We start from the raw sequence: 12,974 nt of genomic DNA, 5'->3' as shown, positions 1-12,974 counted from the left end.
GTGTTCATGTTCACAATAATATTGGAATTAATACTCATAATAAAGAATGGTTCAGAAGCTGTGTTCACGTTCGCTCTTCCAATGGAATTAATACTCATAATAAGAATGGTTCAGAAGTCACGTTCACTCTTCCATTGGAATTAATACTCGAAATAATAAATGTTTCAGAAGCTGTGTTCACGTTCACTCTTCCATTGGAATTAAAAGATTCCAACCTGCTTCCGGTCTCCTAAAAAAGGCGGCCGCCTACGTCACGCAGATACGGGAAGTAAACCGGAGGTGGTGAGTCTGGCAATTTTCGTCTTGGAGGGAAGCTGGGTAGAAGAAGTCCCCGCAGCAGTGTTGCCAAGTCCGCCGCTTATTTACTGCAACTTTTCTCTTGTTTTTCGAGGTGAGATGTGGCTTATTTCTCTCACAAGAGTTGGCAACAACGCTATGGCAGAGATGCTTAATTTGTACAGCAGCTGTGTGTCGTTCCGAAATAGGCTAAACTAGAATCCCAATAATTATACACTGTCAAATCCTCAGTGCTTATTTAACCCAGAGTGCACTAACCAAATGCACCAATCTAACCAATTACAGACCCGTAAAAGGGTCCACTTGGACCGCTGGTGGTCGCCGGGCCTGGCGTTGAGATCCAGTGCTTTAATTCATTGATTGTTCATAGGATCTGTTGAATGTTGTATTGTTAGCTAGCCTAGCTCTGGGTCAGAGCATTTAGTGAGTGCTCTCTAACGCTCTGCCAGGCGCGCTGCTCTGCGCATAGACCGAAAATTCCACTGGCGTGCGAGGCCTCCAACTTTAGTAAAAGATAATAATAATAAAGACAACGATTTAGCTACTCGTCGAAGCAAAGACTGTTTTGTGTTGTTGGAAGTCTATTCTCCAGGGTGGGGAGCCTCTCAGGAGCCCACCTGGTCTGTAAAATACACTTTATGGGCAGAAAATAAAATATGTCCGCCAGACAGGAAATTATTTTATTTGCTCCACTGCGCCCTCTAAAGATCTGCTCAATGGTAATTCATATTGACCAGGTCTATAGAGGGCGCAGTGGAGCAAATAAAAAAAAATTCTGTCTGGCGGACATATTTAATTTTCTTCCCCCAAAAAGTGTATTATACAGAGAAGGTGGGGTCCTGAGACTTCTCCCACCCTGGAGAATAGCCTTTCAACAACTCAAAACAGCCTTTGTTTCGGTGAGTAGCGAAATAGTTGTTTATTTTTGACTAAAGACGGAGACCTCGCACGGCAGTGGAATATTGTGTCTATGAGCAGAGTAGGGCGCCTGGCAGAGCGTTAGAAGTACCAGAGCTAGCTAGCTAGAGACAGTGTGGTGATGATGCTAGCGATTGACCAAGATATATAAGTACCATGCAGACATAGCTTGGTCACTCTCTGTATTGTTTTTGTTTATTAGGTTTGCTTTCTCGGCCACAATGTTTAATGATGTAATGTAGATAGCATGTTATGTAAACATATGCTAGGTTCATTGTTTACCTGGTAGGCTATCCTATAGACCAGTGGTTTTCAACCTTTTTCGCGTCAAGGACCCCCAAATTGACACATATTAGCCCAGGGACCCCCATTTGAAAATATATGCCAGGGACTCAACCATTTAGATTTATTGGGGGTCCCAGTCTACACTGTATCACCATCATCAGTGTTCATTTAACTCTGAGAGTGTACAAATGGAACCAAATGGACCCGTTAGGGTCCCTTTGGTTCCATTTGTACACTCTCAGAGTTACAGACTATAAGGGTCAATTTGGTTGCTGACTATTAATTTGGCTGGGGACCCCCTAGAACCCCCTCAAGGACCACTGGTACTGGTTGAAAACCACTGCTATAGACCAGTGGTTCTCAACCTGTGGGCCGGGAGTCCCAGGGGGGTTCCCACATGATTTTGGAGGGGTCTCCAAATGACAGTGAAGTGACAATTTAATGCCTTTTTAATATCTCAAAAAAAGGAAGAAATAAGACCATTACTGCATCAAAAGTAATCATCAAACTATGCTATAAAAACTGTCGGATAATATAAGAAGGAGGCAAACATTTTGAAAACAAGCTCTACAAGCTCTACAAGCTCACAACGCCTCACGATGCAAGGCATTGTGAGCTTGTAGATCTGCTATTTTCACAGTATTTATCTGTGGAACAAGTCAAACAAAATGTAATGCCTCAACTCCTACTTATTAGGGTGGGGGGTCCCCAGTTCAAATATGATTATTTTGGGGGTTCCCAGTTCAAATATGATTATTTTGGGGGTCCCCAGTTCAAATATGATTATTTTGGGGGGTCACCAGTTCAAATATGATTATTTTGGGAGGTCAACCTGAAAAGGTTGAGAACCACTGCTATAGACTGATGCTAGGTTCTTGGTTTACCTTTCTGCATGTATGTGTGTTCTATGTATGTGATTGATTGCCTTGCTTATTGTAACTCAGTCACTCTGGATAGGAGCGTCTGCTAGATGCCTAAATTGTATTGATGATGATAATGTTCTTCATAGATTCTACAGTAGTAATGTCAAGTAGAGCAGTGGTTCTCAAAGTGTGTTTCGGGGGACCCCCAGGGGTCCTTGAGGTGGGTTCCAGGGGGTCCCCACTCGCCAGTGATGGGTTGGGGTAATAACGGGCATAAAGGTCAGTTTAACCACTTAAACACATCAGCTATTTGAAAATAGCCGATAATGTACAAGCTCACGTCATGAGTGATGCGACTCGTTGTGAGCTTGTAGATCTGCTATTTTCAAAGAATCTTGAAGAAATGTGACTAATTTGTCCCTGGCACAAAATATTTTTAGGTGGGGGTCTGCGGCCAAAAGCATATCGTTGCTGTCGGCCAGAGACCTCTTATCTCCATAAACGTTTAGTGTTTTTTCGTAAATGAACACCCTACTTGATCATACAGTACAGCGTCACACAAAAGTAGCAGATCCGCAAGCTCGAAATGCGGCGCCAACTCTGCAAAGCGGCGCTTCTTGAACTTGTAGCTACTTTTTGCTGTTTTTGAATTTGAATCCTGAAAAGTTAACAGTTTTGGACATATATGAGGTCTCCACCCGACAGAGACGATATTAATTTGGGGGTCCTAGTAGACATGAAAAGGTTTGAGTACCAGTGAAGTAGAGGCTGTGTGGAGGACATGATGATGATAATGATGATGATGATGATGATTTTCTTCTTCATAGATGTCAGCTAGAGGCAATGTGGAGGTGTGGGTGGACGCCACCGAGGAGGTGATCGCATCAGAAGAATGCCACACCTCTACAGGTAAGAAGAACACATGTTTTAATAATGATTGGGGTTGAGACCCGGAACCGGATCCAACATTGAGGAACCAGAATCGGTCAAATCACACTTGGAACCGATTTATCACACTGTCCAGGGGTTGACACTAAGGTCTCAGAGGCACTTGCCGGTCGGGCAAGTACAGGTCATGTTCTACTTGCCCAAAGAAAGGTAAGTTAATCGTCCATTATAAGATGATGGTAAAATTTGCACCTGCAGAACACATTAATGTTAAATTCAATCGATAACTGTCGAGTGGTGACAGTCATTTTGAAAAACTAGAATGAGTGCAACTGCTAGTTGTAAAAAGGTAGCATTATTGTTCTTCAAAAATAGCCAATTTTTAATGAAGACTGACTGCACTTGCCCGTCGGGCAACCTGAAAGCAAACCCCACTTGCCCGAACGTTTTATTTACTTGCCACGGGCAGTCTGGCAACCGTTAGTGTCAACCCCTGCTGTCAGAGCTGGTATGTGGACTTCACTCCAAGACCCCACTCCAAGACCCCACTCCAACCAAGAGTATAGGTTCCATTTGTACACCCTTTGAGTTACAGACCTGTAAATGTCAATTTGGTTCTTAGCTTTTTACTAATATTACATTAACCATGATGTCAGGTTTACTAATATTACATTAACATGATGTCAGGTTTATTATGTCATAACATTGCTTTCTGTATTGATGTATTGATTTGTGCATACAGTTATGGAACCTACGGACACTCCCATTCAGAAGTTACTGGACACTATGGTTGGAGAAGGAGGAGGAGGAGAAGGAGAAGAAGAAGAAGGTTTCTATGATGATGGCTTCGGTAAGCAAGACATTCATTTATTTATTATTCATATCACTGGCAGCTTAAAGTTGGTGTAAAAGTGGTCTTTGTTTGTATTTGCTTTGTTAAAAAAAGGAAATCTTGTTATAAATGTTAACGCTCTATTCTGATTGTAATCATTACTATAGAGCGTTCAGTGACGGGCGTCTCCCCGTCTCTCCAGATTTTTAGTAATACGGAAAATACATTTTCAGGTGGGTTGCCAATTTCATCCAATCAGGAAAGGGTACCAAATGATCAGCTTCAATTTTATAGTGTTCCAGTAAAAAAAAATCTCCTCTTTTTGCTCTGTTTGTTTTTGTTTCATCACTTCCAATTTCACTTGTTTATCCTTTTATGAGTTCTCTCTCCTGATTGGATAAAATTGGTATCCCGACCTGAACATTTATTTTCTGTTTCCAAAAGAGTTGGCTAACTCTAAAGGGGGGTCAGCATGCTACCATTTTCGGTGATCACCCTCTCACCGAGGTGGTTTGAAAACTGCAACATGACGTCACTGAGCCGCGGTGATGAGCGACTCACCGCTCACCTCACCACATCTATCTGTTTTTACTGACCGACATCACCGGACTATGAGCGTCTAGTGTCATCGTAATCACCTTTTTTGGTGAAAACGTTTCCACCTAGAAGGTGAAAGGGAGATCACCTAAAATGGTAGCATGCAGCCACATTAACACTCTATAGCATTGATTTCTATCAGAATATAGAGCTAAAAAGTCTTCTGGCTCTCTATAATCTTTGATCAATGGTGGAAAGTAACTACTCAAGTACAATTTTGAGGTACTTTTACTTTACTTGAGTATGTAAATGTAGCAGTTCCTCACACCTGTACTCCAGTCCATCTCAGAATATTGTACTTTTTTACTCTGCTTTTTTACACGGCTCGGCTTTTTTAAATGGCTGGTGTGAGCTTGTAGATCTGCAAAACAAAAAATGAAGATTGACTTTTGGTACTGTTAGTATATGTTGATGCCAATACTTTGTACTTTGTTCTCAAGTAACATTTTGAATACAAATCCAAAAATCAGAGCGCTTCTCCTACCACTGTCTTGGACAGATTGCCACGAATGCCGCTCCATGTTCCAAAACCAAACGGATCCTAATGAAGTCAACGGCCCGTCCTTCATTCTGGACTCCCCCACTATCATGGGTGGCCCCCAGAGGGCGCTCCTCTCCCTGCCCCATGGACTGATGATGGCTAGGTCCAGCATTCCCAACGCAGGGCTGGGGATCGTGAACCAGGGACCCACCGTGTCCCCAGGGATGCATTTTGGACCATATGAGGGCGAAGTGACCACAAGGGCGGATGCGATGGGAAGTGAATACTCCTGGGAGGTGAGGCTACACATTGCTATTATTATCATATACCTTTTATTATAGTTGTATGTAAAGTAAAATATGGCCCCTTAACCATTAACGCTGGCATCCCTGTTTTGGGTACATTTTCAAAACTTTTCAAATTTTTCTTATCTCTTTTGAATTTGTGGTATGACAACGTATATATAGGACTTAAAGGAGTAATTGATAGAAAATAAGTCATGTTTTGGGTGAACTACTCCTTTAAGTGGTTAGTTAATCTTCAAACTTGGCACATAGGTCCCACTATTATAATCATACTTTCTACTTTTTAGTCATATGAATATAGAGTATGTGTTCCCTTAATTTAATGTTGAATATTTTATTGTGTTTTATGTAGACTGGCAAACTTAACACAACTCTACTAGTCATATGAATGTGTATATGCCATAATCTTAAATATTTTGTTAATTTGTTGTGTGTTTTCTTTAGATTTGCAAAGGTAAAGACAAGTGGGAGTACATTGACGGTGCCAGTGAAATGCATTCCAACTGGATGAGGTAAATAGTTTGTTTGTCTGCTTGTGTGGATTATCAATTGTTCACATGGACTGGACTGGAGTATCTAACAGTTTCCAGGATCAGCATTATGGATTTATGAAAGCTACTCAGTTTATGTCGCAGTTTACTACAGAGGATTGTCATTTTATTTTATTTATTATTGTTTTTGTTGTAGTGTGTGTGTGTGTCCTGCATTTTTATGCTTTATTTAGCGAGGAGAGATGGCAGAGAAACGGGACACATGACAGGAGCTAGATTCAAACCAGTACAGTGTCCTGGCATCTCGCTATGAGAGTATGGTCAGTGCACTAACTGCCTGAGCCACCAGGGGGCTTCTCTGGTCCCATACACAGGATGAATTTAACTCTGAAAGTGCATTTTACTTGTAATTGAAGCTCTACATCACTGATTCTCACACTTTTCATTGTGAAACATAAAAGAGAAAGGCAAAGCGTAAATCTTTGATCTCTTCAACTGGTCGGCCTTATGTAGAACAGCAGCAACATAGATTTAGAATGATAAAACCTAAACGTTGTCATATTTTCAGTCACAAGATTTAATTTTTGCTCTATTCCATGACTATTTTTTTTTTTCACAGGTATGTGAACTGTGCTCGCAACGAGCAGGAGAAGAACCTGCTGGTGGTGCAGTACAAGGACAGTGTGATGTTCCACTGCTGCCGCCCCGTCCAGCAGGGAGACGAGCTGCTGGTGTGGCCCAGTGACACTCTGCTCAGCCACCTCAGCCCCGCCTGGAACCAGATCTGGTTCATGAAGCAGACGCCAACCGCTACAGGTACACTTATAATCCTATACTAAACGATTTACAATACATCAATACATTACAAAAATGTATTGATTTTTAGGGCTACAACACAAAAACGATCTACAAGCTCACAGGAGCTTCTAGATCTGTTTTTGAAAATGTTTGAAAAGGTAGAATCATATGCACAAAATGGGGACACCAGGTTGAAAGCCGTTCAGTGTGACATTTCCGTTTAATTTGCTTTCACATGTTTAGAGACCACCAGCACATCGATGGCGTACCAGAACTTCTCCTGCCTTCAGTGTCAGCTCCCCTTCACCACGGAGACCTACCTACAGCGCCACACGGAGGAATTCCACACAGTACGGAAGAAGGAGAAAGAGACTCCCACCACAACCTCCGTGGTGGTGCTAGCCGTGGACCAAGAACCCGACCCCACCAAGGCCAAGCTATGCCCCGATTGCGGCAAGACGTTCAAACTCGACCACCAGCTCGCAAGGCACCAGCGTTGCGTCCACTCCAACAAGAAACCCTACTCCTGCCCTCTGTGCAGGCAGAGTTTCAGCCAGGCGTCCGGCTTGCTCAGACACCAGCTGATTCACAGAAAGGCCGGCACTCTGATCAGAGAGAGTGTCGCGGAGCCCAGTCAGAGCGACGCCACCGAAGAAAGTGAAACGGTGGAGCGGAGCGTGACCGGTGACACAGAGCAACATGACGACACCGAAGAGCCAGAGGGAATGGAAGGAGACGATGAAATGGTGATGGATGATGACGTTGAGTATTTCCCTGATGAGCAGGCGGAAACGGTCAAGACAAGACGAGCCAAGTCCGGCGGGGGTGCCAACATGTGTTCAGAGTGTGGGAAGGGCTTCACACACCTGGGCTATCTGAAGAAGCACAAGCTGACGGTGCACAACCACGTACGGCCCTACGTCTGCACTGTGTGTCGCAAGAGCTTCGGACAGCACCACGACCTGGCCAGACACCTGAAGCAGCATAAAGTCAAGAGGAGCAAGACGAAAGTCGGCCACTGGTGCGCCAGCTGTTCTCTGACGTTTTCTACTGCGCACTCTCTTAGGCAGCACGCCATTCTCCTTCACCTTCCAAGGGAAGATCCAGATGTAAATGCTCTCCCCGACGACGACGATCAAGGTGACGATCCAGACTTTGTCATAGAGCCTTCCGTGGCTAAAGCCGCCAAATCCGGCAAAAAAAAAAGCCCGACCAAACGGAGACCACAGAGGAAAACTGGAAAGCGCAAGGGCGCCAAGAAGACGGCCGCCGCCATAACCAAGCTAATCTCTCCGAAACGTAAGGGCGGCAAGAAGGCGGCCGCCACCGACCCTGAAGCGGAGTTGAGCGGCGGTGAACCGGAGGCATCCACAACCAAGGCAGTAGCTAAGAAACGTAAGGGCGGCCAGAAGGCGGCCGTCACGTACCCTCAAGCGGAGGAGGGCGGTGGTGAACCGGAGGCATCCACAACCAAGCCAATAGCTAAGAAACGTAAGGGCAGCAAGAAGACGGCCGTCATTGACCCTCAAGCAGAGGAGGGTGGCGGTGAACCAGAGGAAGGTGGAGTTGAAGCGGAGGAGGGTGGAGTTGAAGCCGAGGAGGGTGGCGTTGAAGCCGAGGAGGGTGGCGTTGAAGCCGAGGAGGGTGGCGGGGAAGCGGAGGTGGGTGGAGTTGAAGCGGAGCAGGGTGGCGGTGAAGCGCAGGAGGGTGGAGTTGAAGCGGAGGAGGGTGGCGGTGAAGAGGAGGAGGGCGGCGATGAACCGGAGGAGGAAGGCGATGAACCGGAGGAATCCAGCGCCAGCACTTCCCCTCAGAAAGCCGGAAAGCCACGCAAGTGGTACATCTGCGTTCAGTGTAAAGGCACGTATGAAAGCCCAGGGGATCTCAAAGCGCACAAGTGCACTGCCACGCAGCACACCTGCATTCAGTGCGGCATGGTGTTTAAAAAATCCGGGTATCTGAAGAGGCATGAGAAAACGGTGCACGCAGACGCCGTAAAGTCTTACCGCTGCGATCATTGCCAAACGGTGTTCAAAAAGCTCAGCAAGCTGAAGCTGCACCAGGAGAGCTGCGAGAACCATCACTACATGTCCGAGCTCTTCCCCTGCGACTACTGCGAGTTCTCCTTCACGCTGAAGAGCTACCTCCGCAAGCACATCAGGAGACACCACCCCGTGGAGTACATCTCCAACCCGAACGACGATGACGGCGGCGTGGACCAGCCGGAGGACGGGGAGAACCTCTGCCCTCACTGCGGGAAGATCTACGTGAGCATCAAACACTTCAAAGCCCACGCCTGTTTCCAGGAGATGAGGGTGGTGTTCTTGTGCACGGATTGCGGCAAGGGCTTCTCCAACCACTACGGTCTCAAACAGCACCAGCGGATCCACACCGGGGAGAAGCCGTACAAGTGCCCCCACTGCGTCAAAGCCTTCTCCTACGTGGGCCAGCTCAACGTGCACATCAGGACGCACACGGGAGAGAAGCCCTACCTGTGCACCCACTGCGGCGAGAGCTTCCGCCAGTCGGGAGACCTGAAGCGCCACGAGAGGAAGCACACGGGGGTCAAGCCCCACCATTGCCCGACCTGTTCTAAGAGCTTCAGCCGCCTGCAGAGTCTCAAAGCTCATGAATTGCTGCACCTGGGGCAGAGGAAGTTCACGTGTTCCCAGTGTCCGTGGAGCTTTTCAAGAAACTACCACCTCAGAAGACACCATCAGAAAATGCACTCTTAAACATTTCATGACATCAAATTTCGTTTTATTTTAGTTTTTGGTTTAGTTTTTGGTCTGGGGGTTTTCTGAATAATTAGGCTCAGAAAAGTGCTGTGATTGGCCCGTGGACTTTGATGTCACAGTCCATTAATCCCGCCCTCTCTCCTCCCCACCCCTCCCCTATCCTTCTCCTTTGGTGGGCGGAGCAGAGGTGATGATTGACAGGCAAAATCCCTCACCCGCAGGTTTTAATGTATTAAAACCTATTAAAACCTTTTTAATACAGTTTTGAAGGACCATGATTAAGACGTTTAATGTTTTGTAAACCAGCATGTCATGAAACCTTTACATTAGTTAGCTTTTAGTTTTTTCTTCTTACTTTTTTTGTTCCTTAAAAACATATGACCCCAATAAACTGCACTGCATGAAGCCATTTGTGAACATGTGCTTCATCAAGGGCTGCATAGAAGTGTTGAATGTTCAATGAAAAGGCTTTTTCCTCCTTCCAAAATAATCTTAATGTAATTAGTCCTTACTAATGCTCATTATAAGATGGCTTCATTTACATCTACTCACTGTCTCAGAGTTGGGCTGTGGACAGAACGGATACCTGCCTACCTATCACATCATCGATGGGTATTCTAAGCTAATAGAAACTAAAGCCTTTCTCTTCATGGAAAGTTGGCATGCTGAAAGAGAAGCCATTGGTTTGCATCAGTTTAAAAAACGTTTGAAATGACCAAACCTGAACTGTCCACAGCTCTCCTCTGAGAAACATAGCAAGTAGACAGCAATGGTTAAAATGAGCATTAGTGAGGAGCTATTACGTATATGAAGATAAGATTGAAAATGGTTGAAGTGCTCCTTCCCTTTTAGACCTGTAACGTTTAAGTCTTTTTACCTTTCAATCCGGGAAAGCATTTGTGTCATTTCATGTTTGGATCTGCGAAGTATTTCAGATAACTGTTAGGATTTAGAAGATCTGCCTCAGGTCTAAAATGTGTTAACTACTTTCAACCTGGAAGCTGAAAACTTTCAAGTGAAAAAAGGTAAAAAATAGCCAATCTACAAGCTCACATTGCGACTATTTTAGCACTTCATCATACGATTAAGAATAGCTTACGTCTGTTAAGAGGAAATATGTTACAGAAGTTATTGTGTGCAATGTAACAGTAACTTACTTGCAGCTTGATGTTTCTCCCTGGTGTTGAAAGTAATTCTGAAAATAAAAATGACCAACTTAACCATCACTGTTGACCATTTATTCCACAAAACATACAATGCAAAGCATGTGCCCTGTACAAGCCTCAACATTATGAAAATACTCATAATCATGCCCATTTTTTTGTTTGTTTTATTTTCAATTTGTAATCGTAACTTTTGTTTTTAAAGTCGTCCCGTTCGTACTTTATACATGATTCTCGATACAGTTTTGACTTTGTCTCCTAACCGCTTGCATTGCTTTCGTTGTCGTTTTGCTTTTGTTCGTTTTGTTTTTCTACTCCGTTAAGCTCACAATTCCACCTTTTTCGCTATGTTATAAACATTAAGAGCATCATTTAAAATATTTCAGTCTTATCTGAACTATACAAACATACTGGTAATGGGTTGACACAAGTAGACTCAAGTTCACTTTAAACGTGTGCGTGAATTGTAAAGCCAGCTTAGGTCGCATGCGGGAAACGGGCGAACTACAAGCTCACAACGTGTCTAGAGTTGGGATCCGGAATCCAACCTCCCACCCTGACAAGCACTAGTTTGACTCGGTTCCACAGATAAATATTGTGAAAATAGCCGAACTACAAGTGCACTACGCCTCGCACTGCAAGGCGTTGTGAGCTTGTAGATCGGCTATTTTCACAAAATATTTGCCTCTTTCTTACATATTTGACAATTTGGAATTAAAACAGTCTTAAAAGTGATTCAATTGTAACTTAAGAAATGTGCAGATACCCTGTATATACACTTATAATGTATGTTGGTTTGTTGAGTGAGAAAACAAGCGATCATCTGGGGACTCTCCAAAATCATTTGGGGACCCCCCCTGGGGGTCCTGACCCCCAGTTTGGGAACCACTGTGCTATATAAAACTGGGGGCTCTCAAACTCTTGCATCGCAAGGACCCCCACTCAGAGTGTACAAATGGACCCTTATGGGTCCATTTGGAACCACCTCAAGCAACATAGTATAACCTATAACATTTTAATTAAGGCCAAAATTATATAGATTTTTAAAATATAGGAATTTTAAAAGGGAACCGTTAAGGAATTGGACCATTAAGAGAGAATCGGAACCGTAATCATTAAAATCCTAAAGGGTTCCCAACCCTAGATGCGACACGTTGTGAGCTTGAAGATCGGTCATTTCCGGCACGCAAACCAAATCGGGCGTAACAGGCATGTGTACCTGGCAGTGTGTATTCTGTGTGCTGCACACGGGGTGTGTGTGTGTTTGAGTGTGTGTGTTTGTTTCAAGTGCAGCTGCTGGTTAAGAGTCCCATTTCATACTCTGCTGCTGGTAGGCGGCCATTTTGTTTATCTTAACCGCTCCCCACGTTTCCATTAACATCAGTAGTCCAGTACCAGTTACACAAATCCTTTTGACAACATCCACTTTTTAAGAGAAGGGAGACACAAAAAAAATAAAAAAAGATTGGAATCCATTTTCCTTTGTGGCACAGCAGTTTCGGAGGCTTATTCCTCTGGTCTTTTTTTTGTTGTTTTTTTGTCCTTTTTGTTTTGTTTTTACACGAGAGGGGTTGGAACTAGAGGATTATTTACTCGTTCATAAGCAGGAGAGTTCCATGTGTAAAAAAAACAACAACAAAATATCACACAAAGTGCTCCGGGAAGTAGGCAGCAGTTGGTACAGAATATTAGGTGATGAGACCCGGTCCTTTTTCACAGGCTCGGGTTTGTGTTTTTGTACATTTCAGCAGACGGTCCTCTCTCTCTCTCTCTCTCTCTTTCGGTCCATGAATTCCTTCTCGTTTTTGACCCATTTCCAGTGAAATCACCACGATGCCGACGTCCTCCTCAGTGCAGTAGTACCCTTCCAATTTACACACGTCCCTCGTCACATAAACTATACACCCAACCTTCAAATCTCATTAGTTTATATTATGTCGAATGTTATACACATTAATAAAATATGTACAAGCCAAACTTTGTTTGATAAAACACATACGGTATCATCACATCTGTACAAAACTCGGGAGAGGGGGGGGAAAGAAGAAGGAAAAAAAAAAAAAGTTTTCACAAAACCAGGAGGAAAAAGGGAATTTCATTTTGGCAATTAAAACGCGCAAAAAAAAGCATGGTTTCTAATCGACAAGGAAAAACAAAAACAAATCAATGGATTAGAAATACTGAACTCTGGGGATCTAACAGGAATAGCACGGCTAGAGCGACTGAAGGTCTGGCCTCTATTCAGTCAGGTTAACCCCAGTTATGAAGCATTAACATAATCAATGGGTTAAAAAGGGTTTAAGAATAAAAGATCATAA

The 12,974-nt window shown here is 44.1% G+C and overlaps 1 protein-coding gene across 2 annotated transcripts; it reads left to right on the top strand.

Annotated features, from left to right (window-relative positions):
* Nucleotides 1–269: 269 nt before the first annotated feature.
* On the top strand, nt 270–12,955 carry LOC311059770 (uncharacterized protein). 2 transcript variants are annotated; one of them, XM_084077815.1, is made up of 7 exons: nt 270–391; nt 3,191–3,272; nt 3,994–4,101; nt 5,180–5,457; nt 5,911–5,978; nt 6,577–6,773; nt 6,999–12,955. In XM_084077815.1, the coding sequence occupies exons 2-7, from the start codon at nt 3,191–3,193 to the stop codon at nt 9,488–9,490; spliced, it is 3,225 nt and encodes a 1,074-aa protein (XP_083933941.1). In that variant the 5' UTR covers nt 270–391; the 3' UTR covers nt 9,491–12,955. The 2 variants fall into 2 exon arrangements, with proteins under 2 accessions (XP_083933941.1, XP_083933942.1); XM_084077816.1 differs by lacking the exon at nt 270–391 and adding an exon at nt 1,123–1,196.
* Nucleotides 12,956–12,974: the final 19 nt, after the last annotated feature.

This window comes from Gymnoscopelus microlampas (assembly GCF_963454915.1).
Source record: "Gymnoscopelus microlampas genome assembly, chromosome: 14".
Lineage (NCBI taxonomy): Eukaryota > Metazoa > Chordata > Actinopteri > Myctophiformes > Myctophidae > Gymnoscopelus > Gymnoscopelus microlampas.
This window is presented reverse-complemented; position numbering and strand designations above follow the sequence as displayed.